The 22,328-nt window shown below is 51.3% G+C and overlaps 9 protein-coding genes across 9 annotated transcripts; 4 read left to right on the top strand and 5 right to left on the bottom strand.

Moving 5' to 3' along the window:
- Positions 1–606: 606 nt before the first annotated feature.
- N7473_012750 (LEA domain protein) lies at positions 607–4,540 on the top strand (the record flags this gene model as incomplete). The annotated part of the gene is made up of 3 exons (XM_057158689.1): positions 607–761; positions 823–3,811; positions 3,877–4,540. Coding segments are annotated over 3 exons (3,669 nt in total), but the record flags the coding sequence as incomplete, so codon positions are not given.
- Positions 4,541–4,736: 196 nt separating this feature from the next.
- On the bottom strand, positions 4,737–5,633 carry N7473_012749 (uncharacterized protein; the record flags this gene model as incomplete). Its single annotated transcript, XM_057158688.1, has 4 exons — positions 4,737–4,871; positions 4,934–5,278; positions 5,334–5,396; positions 5,460–5,633. The coding sequence occupies 4 exons, from the start codon at positions 5,631–5,633 to the stop codon at positions 4,737–4,739; spliced, it is 717 nt and encodes a 238-aa protein (XP_057002642.1).
- A 1,868-nt stretch (positions 5,634–7,501) lies between these two features.
- On the bottom strand, positions 7,502–8,561 carry N7473_012748 (thiamine transporter TPC1; the record flags this gene model as incomplete). The annotated part of the gene is made up of 2 exons (XM_057158687.1): positions 7,502–8,221; positions 8,322–8,561. The coding sequence occupies 2 exons, from the start codon at positions 8,559–8,561 to the stop codon at positions 7,502–7,504; spliced, it is 960 nt and encodes a 319-aa protein (XP_057002641.1).
- A 440-nt stretch (positions 8,562–9,001) lies between these two features.
- On the top strand, positions 9,002–10,663 carry N7473_012747 (putative Gamma-butyrobetaine hydroxylase subfamily; the record flags this gene model as incomplete). The annotated part of the gene is made up of 1 exon (XM_057158686.1): positions 9,002–10,663. The coding sequence occupies one exon, from the start codon at positions 9,002–9,004 to the stop codon at positions 10,661–10,663; it is 1,662 nt and encodes a 553-aa protein (XP_057002640.1).
- A 195-nt stretch (positions 10,664–10,858) lies between these two features.
- On the bottom strand, positions 10,859–12,137 carry N7473_012746 (PICOT family protein; the record flags this gene model as incomplete). The annotated part of the gene is made up of 2 exons (XM_057158685.1): positions 10,859–11,099; positions 11,169–12,137. Coding segments are annotated over 2 exons (1,035 nt in total), but the record flags the coding sequence as incomplete, so codon positions are not given.
- A 934-nt stretch (positions 12,138–13,071) lies between these two features.
- Positions 13,072–15,249, top strand: N7473_012745 (RNA exonuclease; the record flags this gene model as incomplete). Its single annotated transcript, XM_057158684.1, has 1 exon — positions 13,072–15,249. The coding sequence occupies one exon, from the start codon at positions 13,072–13,074 to the stop codon at positions 15,247–15,249; it is 2,178 nt and encodes a 725-aa protein (XP_057002638.1).
- A 126-nt stretch (positions 15,250–15,375) lies between these two features.
- Positions 15,376–16,908, bottom strand: N7473_012744 (SNG1 family protein; the record flags this gene model as incomplete). The annotated part of the gene is made up of 1 exon (XM_057158683.1): positions 15,376–16,908. The coding sequence occupies one exon, from the start codon at positions 16,906–16,908 to the stop codon at positions 15,376–15,378; it is 1,533 nt and encodes a 510-aa protein (XP_057002637.1).
- A 1,447-nt stretch (positions 16,909–18,355) lies between these two features.
- On the top strand, positions 18,356–19,827 carry N7473_012743 (uncharacterized protein; the record flags this gene model as incomplete). Its single annotated transcript, XM_057158682.1, has 4 exons — positions 18,356–18,488; positions 18,555–18,652; positions 18,706–18,966; positions 19,027–19,827. 4 exons carry the CDS (start codon positions 18,356–18,358, stop codon positions 19,825–19,827), a joined length of 1,293 nt encoding a protein of 430 aa, XP_057002636.1.
- Positions 19,828–20,286: 459 nt separating this feature from the next.
- Positions 20,287–22,015, bottom strand: N7473_012742 (uncharacterized protein; the record flags this gene model as incomplete). Its single annotated transcript, XM_057158681.1, is given in 3 exon segments — positions 20,287–21,396; positions 21,408–21,633; positions 21,702–22,015. 3 exon segments carry the CDS (start codon positions 21,980–21,982, stop codon positions 20,287–20,289), a joined length of 1,617 nt encoding a protein of 538 aa, XP_057002635.1. The 5' UTR covers positions 21,983–22,015.
- Between the last annotated feature and the right edge of the window lie 313 nt (positions 22,016–22,328).

Below are 22,328 nucleotides of genomic sequence, written 5' to 3'. Positions count from 1 at the left end.
TAGTCAAATAGACATCCACATTCTATGCCCCAGAAAAAAGATGTTACACTCAAGACCACTCCGCGTCATGATATACTCCATACCACCACGTTGTGCTCCACATACCCCCATCCCGCCACACCCCCGATCCAGCCACAATCTCTCACTAAAAGCTCCCTATTTGTGGTACGCCCTTGTCAGACACAAGGATCGACCAACTCTAGACGCAATTCCATTGACCAGCTCCGCTGTCAGCCCCACAATTATGATGCCAGCGATGATTGTACCGCCCTATAGCTATGTGGCTCATTCCCTCCCCGCCGTCTCTTACCTATAGTGCTACTACTTCCTGCACCGTGCACTCTGCAGAAGCCTCTGGGTCGGTTCAACTGCTTGGCTAACCGGGATTGGAACAAGCCTAGATGCTAGCGATGATATCAATGGCCCATGACGTAGTACGCTCGAGGATGGTGGTACCTGATTGTGAGGGTGCGTGTATAGATTGCTTGAGGGTTTGGAGAGCTCGATGATATCAGAATTCTTGATTTCTTGTTATAAGTCAGTCTTCTGCTCGGGATAGCTTAAATCTTTCTTCTTCTCCTTCTCTAAGAATATCCATTATTTTGCATTAGTCGCAAACCTTACCTATCTCTCGACTTTTGCTTTGTACTATATCCATTTCTACCTACTGCCGAAATACTTCACGAAGCTATACGACGCTACTATTTCAGAGACACCAGCGGTTATTTCTCTCTTGATCTTTTTTACGACTTGATTATACTGTACGTATTCCATCGCTTCATAGAAGCTTGAAAAGTGCTGACCATATATAACCAACACAAGTTTTAACGACTGTTCCGAAAGTCGATCATACGAAATGTCTGCCGTTGGAAAAGCACCCAAGGTCGGATCAAAGACCGGTTCTCCCGCCAAGCTGCGCAAGGCCTCCGGTTCCAGCGCTGTCTCGAAGCCCAGCAACCCAGAAACCCCAGCAAAGTCCGTCAAGAAGACACCAGCCAAGAAGCTTACCCCGAAGGCCCCCGAGCCTATCCAAGACGACGTCGACGATGTTTCGGTCCCTGAGACCCCTTCACCAAAGTCCAAGAAGAGGATGCCTTCCTCCGAACAGCGCCGCCCTAGGTCTCCACCCGATGATGCCGTCTCCCAGGCTTCAGGATCCGCGGCTCCCCTGGGTAAAGGCGCTTCTGGTTTGAGCAAGAAGGCCAAGGACACTGCTGGACAGGCAAAGGATACTGCCTCTAAGGGTGCTGAGACCGTCACCAACAACGTCCCGCTCGATCTATCTGCTTTGAAGGGTCTTTCCATTGCAGATGGTGGTGAGGTCTTGGGGAAGGACGGTACCCCTCTCGGCAAGGTCGTTGAGGGTGACCCCGAGGACCTGGTCGGTCAGACCGTCGGAGACGATGGCGAGATCGTCGACGAGGATGGTGACCTGATTGGCCGCGTGGACATTCTCCACGATGTTGCTGACCAGGCCAAGGATATCCCTGACGATGCCGAGTCCAAGCTTGACGAAGCAAAGAATGTAGTCACCGATCTGGCCCAACTCGAAGGTCTTCCCGTCTCTGATGGCGGCGTGATCAAGAACTCTTCTGGTCAGGTCGTTGGCAAGATTGTCGAAGGTGACCCCGAGGACCTTATTGGATACACCCTCAACGACGATGGCGAGGTTGTTGATGATGAGGGCGATGCTATTGGTCGCGTTGAGCTGCTTCCTGTCGAAGAGCAGGAGAAGAACATCGAGGACGCCGCTGGAGACGTCACCGAGCAGGTTAAAGGGGCTCATGAGGAAGTTGATGATGACTTTGAAGATGCCGAAGATGGCCTGCCTACCGATAAAGTCAAGGATGCTGCTGATAATGCCGCCGATGAGGCTGGAGATGCTGTCGATGACGCTGAAGATGCGGTGGATGAAGCCGGTGATGCTGCTCCTGATGTCGACGAGGCCAAGGCCACCGCTGAAGACACTGTTGACGACGCTAAAGATACTGCCGAAGATGCAGTCGACGAAGCGGAAGAGGGCGCTGGTGATGTCGCTGATCAGGCTGAAGATGCGGTTGACGAAGCTGGTGATGCCGCACCTGATGTCGACGAAGCCAAGGCCACCGCTGACGACGCTGTGGACGACGCCAAAGACACTGCCGAAGACGCCGTCGATGACGCAGAAGACGCCGCTGAAGATGCTGCCGAGGAGGCCGAGCTGCCCATTCCAGACCTTGACACCCTTGAAGGCCTCACTTGCAACAAGCGCGGCTATGTGATCGACCAGGCCACCGGTAAGCCCATTGGTGAGCTCATTGAAGGTGACCCCAAGAAGATCTCCCGACTGAAGGCTACCCTCGACGACAAGGGTCAGTTCTGGGACAACCGCGGCAACGTTATTGGCAAGGTCAAGGCTCTCCCCGTTGAAGACGAGAACGATGAGGAGGGACCCTTCGCTGGTCTTGAGGGTCTCGTTGTCGGCCAGGATGGCTGGATCGAGGACGAGAACCAGACCCGTGTTGGCAAGCTTGTTGAAGGCGACGCCAAGAAGCTACTTGGTCGCGGTGTCGATGAGGATGGTGAAATTCTCGATCGCCATGGCAGCGTGATCGGCCGTGCTGAACGCTACGATGAACCTGAGCCCGAAGAAGAGGCTGCTCCTGATGTCTCTGTCCTTGACGGCATGCACTGTAACAAGGCTGGTTACGTGATCGGCTCTGAAGGCTTCCCCATCGCCCGCCTCGTCGAGGGTAACCCCAAGGAGCTCGCCGGCAAGAAGATCGAGGATGGTCAGATCTATGACGGCAAGAAGGTTGTTGGTCGTGTCGAGCTTATCCCCGAAGACGAGCTTGAGAGCAAGTCCGAAGGTCCCTTCGCAGGCATGGAGAGCCTAGTCGTGACCAAGGATGGCTTCGTCGAAGATGACGACGGTGCTATTGTGGGTAAGTTGATCGAGGGTGACGCTAAGAAGCTCCGTGGTCGCTGTGTCGATGAGGATGGCGAGATTACCGACAAGTACGGCAATGTGAAGGGTCGTGCTGAGCCCTACGAGCCTCCAGAGGAGGAGGCCCCTCAGGAAGTCGATCTCTCTATCCTCGAGGGCAAGGTTGTCAACAAGAGCGGCAAGGTCGTTGACCCTGCCACCGGCGCTGTCTTCGGTCGCGTTGTCGAGGGTGACAAGCGTCTTGCCGGTCGCAAAGTTGACGGCAAGGGCCAGATCTGGGGCGACGACGGCAAGATCATCGGTCGTGCCGAGCTCATCCCCGGCGCAGAGCAGGAGAAGGCCGAAGGTCCGTTCTACGGCTTCGACAATGCTGAGGTTGGCAAGGACGGTGTCGTCGTCTCCGGTGACCGCATCATCGGACGTGTCATTGAAGGCAATGCTAAGCGTCTTCTGGGTCGCAAGGTCGATGAGGATGGTGATATTTCTGACAAGAACGGCAACACCATCGGAAAAGCCGAGCGCTGGGAGCCAGAAGAGAAGAAGCGAGACATCAACCCCATGTCTGGTCGCAAGGTCAACAAGGAGGGTGAGGTACACGATGCCGATGGCAACCTGATTGGCAAGTTGACCTCTGGCAACCTGGCCACTTTGGTCGGCAAGACCATCGACGATAACGGTTTCGTGGTCGACAACGATGGCAACAAGCTCGGCGAATGCACTCTCTTGGAGAACATTCCCGAAGAGGAAGTCGAGGAAGGCCCTACTGCTGAAGAGCAGGAGACTCAGGCCAAGGCTGAGCAGGATCGCCAGTTGGCCGAGAAGATGTGTCACATCTTGCGCCAGACGCTTGATCAAGTCAAGCCCGTCTGCAAGCAAATCACCGACGTAAGTTTCCTTCCCAAGAGCACGAGACCTAAGGATGTTTGCATGACTAACAAGTCTCTATACAGCGCCTTGAGCAGGCCGACCGCACTCCCAAGGACGAGCTCGATGAAGAGAAGTTGGTCAAGGATGTCAAGCCCCTGATCGAAGAGGGCGGCCGCATCCTCCAGGAGTGCAATGGCTCCATTCGTGCTCTCGATCCCGATGGTCGCATCGCTGCCACCGCGAAGGCCCGTGCTTCCACACGCGATGCCACCCCCGAGGAATACCAGCTGGCCGAGATGATCAAGGAGCTGACTGAGACCGTGGTGAAGACGATTGATAACGGCAAGAAGCGCATTTCCGACATGCCTCACGCCAAGAAGAAGCTGAACCCACTCTGGGCTCTGCTCTCCGAGCCGCTGTTCCAGATCATCGCTGCTGTTGGTCTTTTGTTGAACGGTGTTCTCAGCCTGGTTGGCCGTCTGCTTGATGGACTTGGCCTCGGTGGTCTCTTGAACGGCATTCTTGGTGGTCTTGGACTCGACAAGTTGATTAACAACCTCGGTCTGGGAGGCTTGACTGATGCTTTGGGCCTTGGTGGCAAGAAATAAGTTGTTTCATTATTCGTGGATTGTTTGAATCTGTGTTTGGTCAGCGCTGTTTGTGTTCCTTTTTCTGTCCTTTGGAAAACGATTCCTTGGTGTATTGTTTATAAGTCTTGCTTCTGATCTGGATTTCACTGTTACTGTTGGTTTCTCCTGGTTGAGATACTTATTAATCAAATTGATCGGATTTTTCAACTGAATAATTGTCAGCGTGAACAGCTTCCCTCTTAACAGCCAAGATGGATACTGACCTCCAATGCTACAAGTCTATTGTGTATGCACAATCCACACTCCACACTCCTCTTTCAGACATAGTCATCACCAACAATCGTCAGGCTTATTTATTTGATCTCCTTCTTCATAAAGATCGTCTTCATATCCCAAGGCTTTCCATTGCGATCAACCACATCATAAAAGTTCTGCACAGTCTTGAAGGGCGTATATCCCCTGCGGAGGTACCACTCCTCAGTAGTAAACTAAACAAATGTGTCAGAGTGAAGAAACTGGCATCGCGACAGCTGAATTTTGTAAATCTTACCTTGGGAACGCTTCCATAAGTTGCGAGAGCGAATTCTTCCCTCATCTGGTCCTCCCCGGGAATCACATCCAGCATAAGCATTGTCGCACACAATGGCTCTCTAACAGCCATTGATTCCACCTCGTCCATCGCCGCCCGCCCGATACCTTTGCTTTGGAATTTTCCGGAAACAAAGAAGGTTTTGATCCAAAATAGACCAGGAGCTGAGCTAGCAACCCCCACTCTCTCTACTCCTGGATTGCGTGAATCCAAAGAGATATGTCCGATGGGAACAAAGTCTTTCTGGGTGGCTTCTCGAGACACTCCGTTGATTGATTGCGCTGTATCGCGGAGTGTTTCATTTTCCTAGAATACCCATTTAGTCTATCGCTGGAAGAACTCCAGGATCAGGACAACTTACCTTTGATTCCAGATTCCCATCCTTCACCTGCTCTCGTGCTACCTGGTCATCGGAAGGCAAGACCTTCGGGCGACACCGTTAGCGCTGAATCGAATCTATCGGGGTATTCACAATAGGAACACTCACAATCCAATAGATGCACTTATACCCTTCAGTCTGGTACTGTTTCCATGCGCCTTCGATCTTGTCCTGGTCCCAACCGCACTCGTCTCGCTGCTTGATAAGCCACTGTCGATGAGTCGAGGACTGCGGGTCCCAAGGAATCAGTGTGACTTTTTTGTCTGCAGCCGTGACCGTCATGGCAGCGAGGAAAGCCGCAGCCCAGAGCTGATGATGTTGAACGCTCGATCTTGGTTGAGTAGAGTAGAGAAAAAGGGGCGAGGCTGCGGGCGCCACTAAATAACCTAGTCGTATTTCTACAGTCTTAGGTCCACACTCTTGTACCGCTTGAGTTGGACGGAGATATGAATCTCTTGGGAAAGTTATCACCATACATCAATGTGTGTTCTGATTGGACGCCCTTTCCAACACAACTCTTACCCAAATTTCAACTTTAAATTCCTCAAGTCTAATATAAGACAGTAGACTTGAACGAATAACCCCACGACCGGCAGAATATTATGTCATCATCGGAATGATCTGTAGGCCCGAGGTCAATCTCCGTGCTGATGTGATGATAGATTTCACAAGTAGCTAAAAATAGGACCGTATCTAAACCTAAGTTGTAAGGGTTTGGATCAGAGCAGCAGGAGAGCACGTTTTGTATCTGGATTCCGTACTTGATTTGCATCAGATAATGCCTTCATAATCATGCCATTGGAAGGGAGATGTTATTTTTCGTTCCCTCCTTTAAATCCCGTTGAATGCAACCTCGCAACATACGATGATACCAGTTCGCCCGTGGATGACGAAATGCTCAAGATAGTGAGGTGGAGCTCATTTAGGCTTGTATCTAGAGGCTGGCCGGCTTTGCTCTCTCTAGATACAGTATCCCTGTCGATCATGTGTCAAATTGATAGTATAAGTGTCTTTGCAAGCCATATACATAGCCATAGATATAATCTCCTCAAAAATCAACCTAAATAATTTATCCCCTTCCATGAATTGAACCCTCAACCTTGTCTTCCCCTATATACTTCGCCTTTGTTACTGCATCGCTATCCCCGGACACCGAAGAACATCACCATCGCACCCTAGTACCGCACCTGATATACACCACCACCTTTTTCATCCTTTGATACCGTCAAAAAGACTATGAAATAATTAATTTACTATAACAAAATGGTCTAAAGTCAATCTCGCGATTAGAAGTATAATGTTACAAAAAATCTGGAAAAAAAATGTGCCCGGCCGTCCGTGGAACTTGAAGCGTCAACACTGGCCCAGTACTTTCTTCTCCAGTTTGCCCACTCCTCCAGGGCACACCTATGATTCACCAATATATGGTGGACACCAACTAGGCCATCGGAGGGGGGGAGTGGTTGTTTGACCTGAAATCGGGCCATAACCTTTGTCCGCCATAATTGACTTGCCTCTGTTATACAAGCCAACCCGCTGGGGACTTGCTAGGAATAGTACTACTATCTTCAGTAGAGTTCCATAAGTTTGGAACGCCGACAAATATTCAGAATCCTCGTAGCGCTCACTAATTAAACGGTATCTGTGCTATCGAGAACAATGATTCGAAAGATGTTTAGAAAAGCCTTTCAAGAAAGAGTGATTGAAGCGTGTCTAGTTGGTTTGTTTAGCTGTTTTCTAGACTCGGGCTTTTGAACTACTACAATGATATCTTAGTTAGAAGATGGTAATATCATTACAATGAAAAAAAGTTTGTCTTAAAAGCTTGCGCCAGTAGGTGGTAGAACAATAGGTTCATATGCTGTTCGAATCAACATAGACCGTCATTCCAAATCAAAAGCTGGCTCTGCCGAAGGCCGACAATGACCCGAGTAACATTACGATGGTCTAATTGGAGGTGGCCAAAACAAATTAAGCGTAAGCTCATAAGGCCGAGGGGAATCAATCAATGAGAGACACAATCCAATTAATTGTCTAACTAGCAACAGTGCCCCATAGAAACAACCCCATAAACGCCTTCCCATGCTAATATATGACCCCCTTATGCAGATCCAAGGTGCAATGAACAAATAAGCAAAATAAGAAATGTATCAATCCAATGCCGCCAGTTGTGTCTCTTGGAGCAATCTCAAGACCCGCTCATAGGTCCACATCGTCACGGCGCTGGCCGGCGCAGCCTTGAGCAAGCTAACAGTCAACCCGCGATACAATCCCCGCACTCCCTGCGTGCGCAAGATCAAATTGATAGACTGCACGACTCCGGTGTATTCAGGAATGTTGCGGTGCACGTATCGAGTCCGCGTTGGGCCTTGCACTTGCAAACGCTTCCGCACCAAGTCCAAGGGAAACACACCAGTCTTCGCGATGACACTGGCCAAAACACCAGACGCGGCATCACCAGTCCCGAACGGTAAAGAATCCCACTGGGCCATCGTAGGACGGAACCCTTCGTATGCGGTGAAAAACAATCCCATATATGGTACAATCTGGGCGACGGCCGCTGAGCATCCCCGGAAGAACCCGGCGGCTCCCTCTTGTCGCGCAATCTCTAGCACTGACGATCCCAGCGATCGATAAATCCGTTCTGGTCCCTGGGCAGCAAAGCGTGTGCGAAGTAGGTCGAGCGGGTATGTTGTCGCCGTCGCGATTCCTCCGGCTACGGCACCGGAGACGAAGGATTCGGCGGATTGCGGGAGTCGGTAGGGACCCAATTGCTCCAGTGCTTGGGTCGTAGCTCGGTATGCGGTGAATTGAAGGGCTCCGTAGCAGACATACATCATCTCTGCGGGTATGTTGCCTTTCCATAGACCCTATCACCAGAAAATCGTTAGCTGGTTCCGCCTCCGCAATATGATCGCTGGGTCCGGTGGAGAGTCTCGAAGCCATCGCGACCAAAAAAAACAGACGTACCGTGATTCCCTCTTGCTTCACAATATCCCGCATCGTTGATAGTGTTCCCTTGTATACGGGCCCAACCACCGTCCGGTGCGAGACCGGGTCCGACAGGGAGTGAATCTGCAGCTGCAGGCGGATCTTGACGACATCGAGCGGCGCAATGCAAAAGCGAGAGATCAGCCCTGCGGCTCCGCCGGCCAGTACCACTTGTCGCTTGGTACCTTCATCTTTGAGATGCGCGCCCCCGGCTGACATGACTGTGTAAACGGGGGCTTTGTTAGGAACAGGAATCCATGCTGGGTCCTCGATTACCGGTTTGTTATTTTTTTTATATTTACCCGGCCGGGGGCGACTCCAGGAATGGGGGTATCCGCGGTGATTTACGTAAGTCCGGATTGTGATGCCTTGACACCCGATAACTAAGGCAACTATATACCGATTTACGTCACTCGTCAGGCACCTCGTCCGGAGTAGTCACCTGACCGTACCTCGGCATCCAAGCTCGTACTGCTGTATCGGCGGGTAACGTGCAGTCACCGCGGTTATAATAGCCCGAACTGGCGAGCTGCCCCGTTACTAGCGCAGTCCGGGGTTAAAGGACATCACATGTTGTCCGCGTCCCCTCCTCTCCTGCCCTTCGTTTCTTTCTCTTCGATTTACTCGATTGTCCCAATTGCTTTCCTCAAACGTCTCCAATGCGTCCCGCCTCTCTCGCTGCGGCTCGACGCGTCTCGCGGGGCCTCGCTGGCCCTGCACGGCGCAGTTTCGTCACTTCGGTCCGACGGAGCCAAGTCGAGGAGGATGCGATGGCCCGGCTAACAAGCAATGCAGTCTTGTTCAATGCGATCAAATCTGGTCGCCTGATTGAACAGGATGGAAAGGCTGTCTCAGTCATGCGATTCAAACGTCCCGCCTCGAACGGTCAGCCGGACTCGATCGTTCAAATGGAAGTCACGAAACCCGCGGAGGCTTACCTTCACACGGAGAATCTGGTCTTGTGGTCCGCCGAGCATGGTCGAACCACTCTGCCTTTATACTACCTGCGTGATCTTTGCAAATGTCCTAAATGCGTGGACCCTCACTCGAAGCAACGGTCTTTCCGTACGAGTGATATTCCCAAGGACGTCCATCCCCGAGTCGTGCGATGGGATGGAACACACCTCGAGGTGGAATGGGCTAATGATATTTCCGGTTACGGACGGGACCATACATCTCGCTGGAATATTAAATACCTCAGAAAACCTATCCTGGATCCTCACGAACAAACCTCTCCGAATATGAAGCCTCTTCGGTGGACAAGTAATCTAATGAACCGGTTACAACATTGGGTATCGTATGAGGATTACATGAAGGACGACGCAAAGTTCGCCGCAGCTATGCGCAACCTATCTCGTCTTGGTCTGATCTTCGTGAAGGATATTCCCGATTCCCGCGAAATAGTCGCCAAGATCGCGACTCGGATGGGCCCGCTGCGCAATACCTTCTATGGCGAGACGTGGGACGTGAAGACTGTGCCAGAAGCTAAGAACGTCGCATACACAAACCAATTTTTGGGTTTCCACATGGATCTCATGTACATGAACGAGCCCCCGGGTTACCAGCTCCTCCACTGCTTGGAGAACTCATGCGACGGAGGCGAGTCGCTCTTCGCCGATACATTCCGTGCTGCCAACATCATGAAGAATGAGTTCCCCACTGAGTACAAGGCGCTCTCTCGTCGCCATCTCGGCTACGAGTACAATCATGACGAACACAAGTATCACAACACCCGGCCTGTGTTCCAGCTCGATCCCAAAACAAAGGAGCTTCGTTACGTCAACTACTCGCCACCATTCCAGTCTGCTCTACCTGAACACGAGGGCAAAAAGGGTTCTGGTAGTCAAAGCTACCCAGATCTCAAGCGGGCATTGAGCCATTTGATCAAGATCATGGAGGGTCAGCATTCAGTTTTCCAGTTGAAATTGAACCCCGGCGAGTGCGTGATCTTTAACAACCGTCGCATTGTTCACGCTCGCAATAAGTTCAATACCAGCTCTGGCTCGCGTTGGTTGGCTGGTGCGTATGTGGATGAAGATGCGCTGTTGTCTCGCTACGCTGTGTGTGGTGAGAAGGAGCATACTTCTTGGAAGGCTGCTGATCCTTTCGTGGGTCTCGAGGGACTCCGCAGAGATATCGCGGAGACTTCGGCACACGAGGCAAAATTGGCACTTGCGGAGGCTCGTTTGCGGGGTGGAGAGAAGGGTGTTGAGGAGGCTGGGCCTCTTGGGGAAGTTGGTTCTGCTTTGCAGGGACAAGACACGGAGCCTGAACCCATTAAGCAGAGCAAAGTCTCTGAGCTGGGAAACCCCAACTTGTAAGCGTGATGAGCGCTGAAGCATGAATCCGCTCGGCAAGACTTGGTATAAGTTTGTGTGCATTTGTGCATATTAGCCTATTTTGTGCGAAGACAGCGTTGTGTTTGACCAGCAACATTGCGGTCTAGAGTACCTTTCTCCTGTTACTAGTGATAGCCACTGCACATATTTACGACATGAGCTGCATGATACATTATGGGTAGAAGTTCCAGGGTTTGAATGCATAAATTTTAAAGTAGAGAAATACATATGCTTGAAATCGAAAGGCTTTTCTCATATCAAGCACAAACGTGTATCATCATAGAATTGTTCTTTTTTTCAATATTCGGCCCCCGAGGGTAGGTCATGGGGGTATCATGCTGGGACCGACCATTTAAGACTGCTTGTTGACCGAGAACTGGTCCAGGAAGCTGGGGTCGTTTTCGATCTCGTCACGGACCTATAATATACAATTAGAATCACGGTCAATTTCAATTGGAAGAAACCCAGATAAAAGGCAGAAACGTACGATATCCAGTCCACCAACCAACTCGCCGCTAACCCACAACTGGGGGAAAGTGGGCCAATCGGCATACTCCTTCAGACCCTGACGCACATCCTCATCGGCCAAAATATTGAAGAAGCCATACTTAACGCTTCGCTCACGCAGAATTCCAACAAGCTGCCGGCTGAAGCCACACTGCGGTGAGCTGGGTGTACCCTTCATAAACAGCATAACGGGTGCGGCCTTAACAAGCTGTTCCAGACGGGCCCACAAAGCCTCCTTCGACTGCTCGGGAGTCAGAGCTGGGGTAGCCGAAACGTCAATCGCATTGGCAGCAGGCTCGGGCGCATTAGACGCAGCAGCAGGTGCCTGCGTCGCAACCTCAGGGCCATTCTCGCGGGGTGTAGCAGAGAGGGCAGCGGGGATGCTAGTCTTCGCGCCGTCCGCGGGCGCAGCGCCACCCGCGTGACGCTCAATAGCAGTGCGGACCTTGACAGCGTCGCTTCCGCTAATATCCTCCAGCCTCTGACCACCGCGCATCAGCACAACGAAGGGGACTGCTGTGACGTCGAGCTCCTCGGAGATATCGGGCAGCTCCTCCGCATTGATGCTGACAAACGAGATAACCGGCGGGGAGGCGGCGGGGTATTGGCCGGCGATGGCCTCGAGGACGGCGCGCATCTGCGTGCATGGTGCGGCCCATGGCGTGTGGAAGTAGAGAACTAGTAGCGCGGATGGGGACAGCGAGTTCAGGTGCGACGTGAAGTCGGTCTCCGAGGCGACTTCGATGAGGGCCGACATGATTATGCGGGTAGAGGGGTTTCCCGAAGTCGGAGGGGCGGGTGGGTGTGAGGAAAGAAAGGCAGATCGTGGGGAGAGACTTGGAGGATATGTTGTGGCAGATATAGCCTGGATATAATAGAACTTTCTTTGGCCGCCGGGGTCAATGGAGGCTGTGAGGGTTGTGTAAGTGTACAGAAGGGAGTTGAAGATCGATGGCGTGACGAGGGCGAATTTTCCGGCGATCGTCTCTTATCAGATCGTTCGGCGCTTACGCGTAATTTACAGGGTTTAAGGCGGTAACACGTAGATAGTAAATTACTTACCTTAGCGCCGATAGCTGCCCAACACCTGATAATGGTATGTATGTAGATTGTATAGAAAATGTTATACAGTCGCTAGAAAATTGCAGGGTTCTGTTCGTTGTTCTGCATATACAATGACGTGGTCTGACGGCGATGAGAGGTAAGAACATGTATTTAGAAGCTTAAGACTTGAAGTTTTACTAAATCCACCAGAAGTATAGCATACATATGTCCCCAATGGAGAAATTTGAACAAGCTCTCTAATAATGCAGAATATATATTGATGACGGGTTAGAGGGAGAAAGAGATATCTCCAAGGAGAATATTCCTTAGCCTCTTCCAAGCATATATAGGCTTGCAGACTATCGAGATCACCCTTCGGGACAGGAGTCAAGATTCCCAAGCGATACATAACATCGGAATGGGGAAAGAATCAGACAAGCACCAATAATTTAAAATGAAATGTTACTTCACTGTTTGGTATCATGATTTCCCGATCTTTATTTTCCTTGTGCTAATATTCAATGTTTTGGGCAAGTGGTGAATCCTCATGTACACAATTATTCGTTATTATCAAGATATTTCTCAATCGGATGCAATTCTACTACTGTACATATTCACTCAGATGGCGGAGCAGATGGATCCGGCCGATCTGCCACTTGTTGGATCAATCCCAAGGCGGTACCGAAAGCGGTGCCCAGGTCGGTGCTCAAAGCGGTCTGCTCTCTGTCACTCTCCTTGGTTCCCTGAGGCCCACTTTCTTATCGACACGTGATAATCTGCTTGATTTCTCTGCTGCTCTGTTGCGTTGCGATACTTCCTCCCAACCGCAGCAGCGCAAGATGGGGCGCCACAATAAGCGAAAGCGTGAGGATGAGGATTCCGATCCGGTCGCTGATACTAATGGAAATGGGTTCGGTGTTGCAGATACCCTGTCTCGCTTGAGTCGTCCCTCACTCCCACCCTCTGATCAGACTTCCCAAAACACATCTCAGAGCCCCAAGGATGGACAGCAGCCGAGTTCCAAGAGAAAGCGTGTGGACGGAGAAAAGACCAAATACCCAGACCTCACATATGTGGAGGGCACACTTCAGTCTTCGATCAGAATTTCTGACTTGCAGGGCCTACTGCTCTATTGCTTCGCGGACGGGATCGCGCCACAGTGGATCTCAATCAAGCACTCGGGACACATGCGAAAAGTCGTCGTTCTGATGGTCCCTGGAATTGAGATCGGCATGTTTGACGGCACACTACCATTGGGGCCTCAAGAAGCCAAGGAAGCCGACACCGAGAAGGAGGCCAAGCAACCCGAAGCGACAGACGGAACGGCCGAGGACGAAAAGGCCTCCGACTTCGAGCGATGGAAGCAGGGTCTCCCTCCTGCCGTCCGTTCCTCCACCTTCAATCCTCGACCCCTCAATCCAGAGACCCTGCCTGAGCCCCTCCGTCCACTGGGCGACATGTTCCCGCACGTCTGGCCCGTGAAGGCCCCCGGCGATACCAAGTACAATAAGGTGCATTCACCTCTTCAGGCCATTCTATTGTCATCGCTTCCAAAGTCAAAGGAGAGCGGCGGCGGAAAGGGTGCGCGTCCAGCTAGAGTCGATAAGGGCTTTACGCCGAAGCGGACACCGATTACAACATTCCTAAGCACTGCCGAGGACCTGCGCGAGAACGAGTACACTTTACATCCCGCATTCTTCACTTCAGATGAGGAGAAAGCGTCTCAATTGGCAATTCGTCGTCAAGCGGAGCAGTCTACTGAACATGGCTGGGTGGATACTGATGTGCCCACTTTGGAGGCTGGCGACGTGCCTGACACCGAGGTTGAGCAGGGCAGCATGACCGCAGGCCGGACCGTTCTGTCTCTCGACTGTGAGATGTGTCTGACCGAAGGTGGTCTGTCGGAACTCACTCGGATCAGTATGGTCGGATGGGATGGAGAGGTAGTCCTCGATGAGCTGGTCAAGCCTGCTAAACCGATTATCGACTACCTGACTCGCTACTCTGGCATCACGGAGGAGATGCTGGCTCCGGTCACCACCACACTGGCCGACATTCAAAAACGCCTTCTGACTATCTTGACTCCTCACACTATCCTTGTGGGACACTCCCTCAACTCCGATCTCACAGCGCTCAAAATCACACACCCATTCATCGTCGACACCGCCCACATCTACCCCCACCCTCGTGGTCCGCCATTGAAGTGCAGTCTCAAGTGGCTCACTCAGAAGTATTTGAACAAGGAGATTCAAAAGGGAACCACTGGCCATGACTCTGTCGAAGATGCGCGGGCCGTTCTTGAACTCGTCAAATTGAAGTGTGAAAAGGGCGAGCTCTGGGGTACCAGCGACGCCTCGAACGAGAGCATCTTCCGCCGTCTCGGTCGATCCACCAAGAATGGGAAGACCACCGCCCCCGGTGAGGGACGGACGGGTGCCGTCGTGGACTGGGGAAATCCCGAGCGCGGATTCGGTTCGCAGGCTACCGTTTCAATTGGCTGTCGCGATGACGATGACGTGGTCAAGGGAATTGAAGCTGTTGTCAAGGGTGACGAATCCAACACAGCAATTCCAGGCGGCGGTGTCGATTTCACCTGGGCACGTCTCCGCAACCTCGAAATGACCCGAGGATGGTGTACCCGCATGCCTGACGCGAACAACGGCAATGAGTCCACTGCGGTCACCTCTCTTCCCGAAGAAACCACGCCGACAACCGGTACCTCTACATCTACCACGTACAACAAGAGCCTCGCTGAGACTGTCAGCCGCACTGTCTCAGATATCTCTCGTATCTACGAGTCCCTGCCGCCCTGCACGCTCTTCGTTGTGTACTCTGGAACCGGCGACCCACGCGAGGTCAGCCGGCTGCAGGCTATGCATCGCAAGTACCGTGAGGAATTCAACAAGCGTGTACCATGGGATGATTTGAGTGTGAAGTGGACGGATACTGAAGAGCAGGCACTGAAGAACGCCTGTCAGCGAGCCCGCGAGGGATGCGGCTTCATGGTTGTCAAATAAACTTTTGAAGCATTAAGGCCACTATGGCTGGCTACTAGAAATGCATAAAATACATATCATTTCTTTTGAAATCCACAGGTCTCAACTCCGTAGTAACAGAAGTAAGCCACCTTCAAGTCTGCCTCACTACTCGCTGAACGGCAAATCGAAGCAAGGCCCATTATTCGTTCGACTAGTAGAAGTCTCCGCCGTGGGTCGCGACATCTCCCTTCGAATGATATCCATCACCTCCCCTTCATCTTTTATCGTAGCCACAGTTCCACGCCTCCCTCTACCTCCCTCCTCACGATCACTTTCACTCACTCTACTCTCTTGATCCTCGAGAGTAGTCTCCGCCCTCTCCAACCGCTGACCCTCCCGCTCCGCAATCGCCGGCGCAATCCGTTCCTGCAGATCCTTCTGATCTTTCTCCTGCTTGATCACAGCGTAATGTGCGCGTCTATAGACACCGATCGAGCTTAGCACGAGACCAATTATCTCATACGCAAACAGAACGGGTAGCGCGTAGTTAAGTTGCGGATTACACCCGCCAGACCAGATATCAATAAGCACGTTGAAAATGCTGTGTGCAGGCAAGGCATAGCCCCATTTGTAAAAGGCCGGTGATAGCTCGAATGGGAGCAAGATGGATGTGACGTTCAACATCATCCACGAGATCAAACACATCGGCACGAACGGCGGGGAAACCCAGACTGTAAACGCGTCCAGAACGAGGAAATTCAAATGCGCGAAGAGCCATAACGCCATCCACGTAAGCATGAATTGTCCCCCATGCACGTTCCAACCATTTCGAAAGGCCCATATCGCACCTGTAGTACACAGTGATCCGATGAGCGTGTACACACCCGAGATAATTTGTCGCACGATAGCGATCCGGTGCGGAGTCACGGATGCGTAGAGGTTGAAATTTAGATAGAGACCGTTCACGTAACCCAAGTAAAAGAATTCTTGGATCATGATCAGGATGATGACGAGCGTGTTGTAGATTAGGCGGGATCCTTGCGATGTTGGCTGGAGGTTTATCGAGGATAATGTCCAGGGGTTTGCGTAGATGGCGAGCGCGGCGTCGTCTGAGCTGTTTAGTGCTTGGATGGTTTGTTTGCCGTTGCTTTTCATGTATACGACTCGTGCGGCTTCGGAGAGGGTGGTTAGTTTGTCGTAGATGGCGGAGTCGACGGTTGTTGGGTAGCGAGCTTCGTTCCAGACCATGGTGAGCACGTCGCTGCCGTTGTATGAGGAAGCGGCGGTTCCACCGGCGAGAGCAGCGGTTAGGTCGTTTGATGAGTTGGTGGTTATGTATAACGCGCCCCAGAATTTGATGTTACATACTGCTGAATCGATGGTGTCGGGGTTGGGATATGCTAGAGCTGGACGCTCGTCCAGAGTTGGGAAACCCGGTCCCTTTAGCTCGGCATAAGCATTGCGAACCGCGGTTCCGATGACGCTTCCATCGTAGTCGACGAAGAGGATATTGATATTGTGGGTGTGGGTGGTTTGTTGGAACAATGAACCAAAGATGTAGCAGAATAGTCCCAGGAACAAGAATTGAAGTATAAGCAGATTGATCCCCGCCGCCTTGATCACGGCCAGCCGGCGCGACCTGACGGCAGGGTCATGGATGCTTGGCCGGGGCAATCTTGCCTTGGAATAGAAGCCCATGTGTGATGTCGGTCAATGGTGTTGTGTATGTAATGTCTCGGGTATCGGAGGGACGCGCGATATATAAAGGGTACTTTTAACAATGATTAACAATGACTAATAAATGTGTCAAGAAAATAATCCCTTATCTAAGCCCGCTCGTGTTATAAGAGAGAAGATGTCGAGGCTAAACGCGAGCTAATCTTGGTAAGCCAATCCCTAAGACGGGAGTAAGCAAGCCACCAGTGATAGTCTCAGATATCCACCTATCACCCGCCAGGCCGCCAGAGAGACTGAGGCAGGGATATCCCGGTGACAGAGGGTCTGTGTAGAAGGAAGAACAAGAGATCCCGAAGCGGTGTCTGAATGAAGTGTGGGGGAGAATCTTGAGTGGCATCAGATCTGATCATCTGTACATTCGATGAAGGTTTTGAGTTGTGACTGGCGTCCAGACTTGTCCGCATCGGGAAAGTGTGGCACGGGATCTGGGATCGGTGGGCAAATCATGGCATTTGGAGGCTTGAAGATGAAATAAACGATTTTCTCGGCTAGATCGGCATTCTTTCTTTTTCACGAGGTCAGTGAAGCGATCCAGGGTGTGAAATCTAATGGTTATATGATCTAAACAGTTCATTCACGGTGTCGTGGAGCCCGAACGTCGCGATTTAAACCTCTTCCGCTCGCGTTCGGACCGTTAAGAGCGGGAAAAAACAAACGCCGAGCCCGACTTAATTATGCCTCCGAAGTACGAGAGCTTTGTGAGTCGGTGATTGATGTTCATGGGGTAATTTTGCCCCCAAAAATTCATTATTAGAAAATTCTCTAGCAGAGTCCATGTCGAGCGAGTATAACATGATAATAAGCACACTAACTTAAGCCTTCTCCTGTGGCATGTTTCCTAGAACCTCCTAAAACGATTGATGTTTCTACTTACCATTATAATGTTCTCCGGATTGTTATGGCAAAGCCTCCATTGAACGGAAATCAACATATCGTGATCTTATTAGATGTTTGATGACTAGATAGCCGAGCTCAAAGAGGTAATATTAAGTTAATATGACTCCCTTCGTATCCCGGCTTGAGTATATCCGACGTTTGTAGGATCATTCCTTTCCATATCAATATTATCTTTCACATAACCTACTATTCTCATCAATTCTGAAATCCTTCCCTTTCTCTAATCTCTCTATTCCCATCCTCCTGATTCTACCATAATCCTATCATTAGAATCTCTCCAGACTGTGGGGCAGGCCCACTGCCAATCGGATGGTAAAACGCCATCCCCCAACCGGAGAATCGGAGAACTAGCCCCCACACGCATGTCAAGGACAGGGCGTACGGGAGGCAGTTTAAGAATCTCCAACTAAAAACTCAAATCAAAAATTCTCATCCTTCTCCTTCTACGCCGTTCACACCCTGCAGCCTGCCTATCATGAGTGGCGCTCCTCCCTCCAGTAGTTCCACGACAATGGACACCTTCGAAGTCTCTTCTAGAGATAGTGTGGCTGACCACCACGAAATCAATTTGCCGCCCGTGGATCGCGGGAGAAGAGCGTGGCTGTTCTTGGCGGCTTGTTTCGTTATTGAGGCTTTGATTTGGGGTATGTTTGACATATTGAGAAGTCAGTTGGTGACTTGGTCGTTTATGCTGACTTCTGTCCAATTAGGTTTCACTTTTTCGTTTGGTATCTTCCAGGATTATTATAGCACTCATGAGCCGTTCAAGAGCTCTGGTGATACCGCTGTGGTTGGCACTTGCGCAATGGTTAGTTCTTGATATCAGGTTTTATCCGTGACACTTTTACTAAATTATTACAGGGTATTTCCTATATGTTGCTTCCGTTCGCTTTCGTTCTACTACAAGCCGTTCCTCGCCTGAAGCTATGGGCGGCGCCCATCGGTTTTGTCATCATGTGTCTAGCGCTCTCGCTGAGCTCCTTTGCAACCACCACCGCTCACTTGATTGTCTCGCAAGGTGTCGCTTATGGCATTGGAGCTAGTCTGGCCTATGCCCCCACGATTATTTTCATGGACGATTGGTTCGTGCAGAGGAAGGGACTCGCTTTCGGTATTATGTGGGTAAGTTAAACACTCCACGAATCCAAATGTTTATATACACTTCTCTAATTGCTCTACTAGGCCGGCACTGGATTATCCGGCGTTATTCTCCCCATCGTCCTTCAATGGATGCTCAACGCATTCGGACCACAGACCACACTACGTGCTTGGTCAGTCGTGCTAATCCTCCTGGGCGGCCCACTACTCTACTTCCTTCGTCCTCGTCTCCCTATTTCCCGGACCTCACGATCCCGACCCTTCGACTTCAAGTTCCTCTGGGACACTACTTTCCTCATCTACGAGACGGGCAATATCCTAGAGGCGATGGGCTACTTCCTCCCTACTATTTATCTCCCTTCTTACGCCCGCAGCTTGGGCGCTAGTAACATCGAGTCCTCGCTAACAGTCATGCTCTTCAACCTCGCTTCTGTCTTCGGATGCGTCATCATGGGCTCGTTGGTCGATCGTTACCACGCTACTACCTGCATCCTCGCTTCGACCGTTGGGAGCACCATTGCAGTCTTTTTGATCTGGGGTTTTGCTGATTCTCTAGCCCCGCTGTATATCTTCTGCATCTTTTATGGTCTTTTTGCTGGGTCTTTTACCTCGACTTGGCCCGCCGTTGTCAATGAGGTTAAGAAGAATAGCGCATACACTGAGTCCAGTATTGTGTTTGGTTTTTTGTCTACCGGTCGGGGTATCGGGAATATCGTCAGTGGCCCGTTGAGTGAGGCTTTGCTTAAGCGTTCTGCTTGGAAGGGTGTTGCGGCTAAGGCGTATGGCTCGGGCTTTGGACCTCTTATTGTTTTTACGGGGGTTTCTGCGCTTTTGGGAGGGTTTGGTATTGCTGCCAGGTCTTCGAAGCTGTTGCGGTCGGAGTAAAAGGTTGATTGTGAGGACTAGCTACCCTTGACTTTCAATGGGTAGATATGCATTGGAAGAGAATCTATCAACGAACTAGGCTTATATGATTCTTTGGCCTGAAAGTATGTGCAACGAGGACATGGAATACTCACTAGCTTCAGCGTGAGTAGGACCCTAATTTAAAATGATCTCGCATGGATTGTCCGGTGATCTCGTCATGACATTGTCATCGTCCTTGGACGTCTCCTTAGCATGGTTAACATGTCAATAATTATGTTTAAGAATATTTCCCGGTCATGGTCGTTACTTGAAGGTAGTGTCCTCGCGCCCGATCCAAATCGGGTAGTCCGGTCGTATTGACAATTCTATGGACAAACGCCTCCCACCAGGGTATTTATGCACAGAACAGGTCAGCTCAAACGCGAGCAAAATGACCACTCTCAAAGAAATCTCTATCGTACATCGCCCTTTCACTTCTTAACGGGATCCGTCTGTTTCCATCCATTCCTCCTGTTCCATAGCCCTCCGAGTCATGGCGTCCCGCGCCGCGATCTTGGCCTTTCGTTTCTCTTCTTCCGTAACCCTTGCCTCCTCAACAGCTTTTGTCCCATTTTTACTGGAGCCTTTCGCCGGGGCGGACGAGGTTTCGCCATTCTGCTGGACATCGCCATTGTCGTTGTCATTGCCCTCCGCGCCATTCATTAACAACGACGGATCTTGAGCTGAGGCGTTGGATTCCTCTGCTTCAACCTGTATCCGCGCCGAGGCCGACCCGAAAGACTGAGAACGTGTGCTGCGGCGAAGGCGACGGCGCTTAGCAGTCTGTGGATCTGGACTTGCGGGCGCTATCGGGATTTGCATTGAAGAGTTTTGCGAGGTTGCAGCAACCGTGCCTTCTGGCTCCGGACCGGTAGTGTTGGATACTCGCGGCCGGCCGGGGGGCCGACCGGGGCGTGGTTTGCCAGAACTCAATTCAGGCTCCTTGTTGTGCTGCGTAAGTCGCGGTCGTTTGGCCACGGTTTGCTCTCGGTTGACCTCGGGTGGAGTACTGGTTGGGGTGCTGTCGTTCTGTCGACTAGCCTCTATGCGAAGCTGGGCTGGCCCCGAGGGCAGCTGCCGTGCAGATTGTTTAGGCGGCACACGAACATTGTATGTTGGCAAATTATCCAGTGACAAGTCATCTATCATATCCTCCTCGTCAAACGAGTCCGCGATCGCAGGTGCCTGACCATTCGGGAATGCGTCGGGCCAAGTACGCTTTTTCCCAGCTTGAAGGAGACCAGGGCTCTGCACATCAGCTAGTCTACCATTCATCTGGGATGGGTAGTCCGCGCTGGTCGGCTTGCGCTCCTCCATGAAGCGATTCTTCAATTTCAATGCCTCGATTTCCAGCTTCAGTTTTTCAATTTCATCCGACTTGGACTTCAACTCCTTCAAGACTGTGGCAATCATATCAAAACCAGGTCCACCCATGGATCCATGATCGCCTATGCTCCGGTTTGCTCCGTTCAACTCGATACGAAGCGATGTGAATGAATGCTTCAAGTCGGCCATAGTGTCTTGCAAGTGGTTGACCGAGTTGGAAATCTGATCGATACTTCGGCCTTGATGTTGCATTTGACGATGCATCGATGGATCCAGTGAGAATCGATCATTTGCGCCTGTCGGAACCAAAGCATTATCCTGATCGGAACGTCGGGGTGGTTCTGGAGGGGGAGGGGGAGCAGTTTATCGAGGGCTCCATCTTTGAATAGGGGGTCGGCGGTTCGCATCGTCACAATGTCTCTGAATGACACCTTTGAAATCTTCCAGAGAATGTTGGCACTACAGCGCGGAGTAAGTATCAGTCGCAGAAAAGAGACTCTCAACGGAAACGAAGTCAAGTCACATACCCATTATCCAGTCCACACAGGACCGCCAGTTTCTGCTGACACAATTTGCAGGTAACATCTTGGGCAATGCGGCCTCGGAGAAGACTCATTTCCGATGTCTGCGGAATGTGCTTCTGCTCCGAGGAGATCGAGATACGATGCAGGTCGACACTCAACCATGCCGTCGCAACGGCATAGATGTTAGACAGCTTACCCCATTCGTTCTCCAGCACGGCCAGCGAGCTGGAGCACCGCAGGCACTGACAGAGTACTGCAGTCCGCGTGAGGTGACTCAAATCCATTTTCGCGATGCGACTAGCCAGAAAAGAGGGCGCTGGTGTCGAGAGGAATGTGTGGATTCCCAGCCCGCGTATCCTGATATCGCATGTGCCTGAGTCAGCGGTTCAAGACCCCTGGTCACGCTATTCCTATTTTGGTTATCGATAAGGGGTGTACCTTCGCAGTGACCTCATGGTCGTGAAGCGAATTCAGGCATATTCTGTATATAGGGTTGCACAGGAAGCCAAGGCTGGCTAATTTCCCACTCATGTTGCCAATAATAGGTATGGGGGATATATATCTTGTTTCAAACTTTCGGTGTCAAGAACGTATCATGGCCTGCTCCGACGATATCCCCGTGGCCTTGTC

Source organism: Penicillium subrubescens (assembly GCF_028828155.1).
Source record: "Penicillium subrubescens strain IBT 31985 chromosome Unknown utg000011l_segment0_segment0, whole genome shotgun sequence".
Taxonomy (NCBI): Eukaryota; Fungi; Ascomycota; class Eurotiomycetes; order Eurotiales; family Aspergillaceae; genus Penicillium; species Penicillium subrubescens.
Note: the sequence above shows the minus strand (reverse complement) of the source record. Positions and strands in the feature narration are given on the sequence as shown.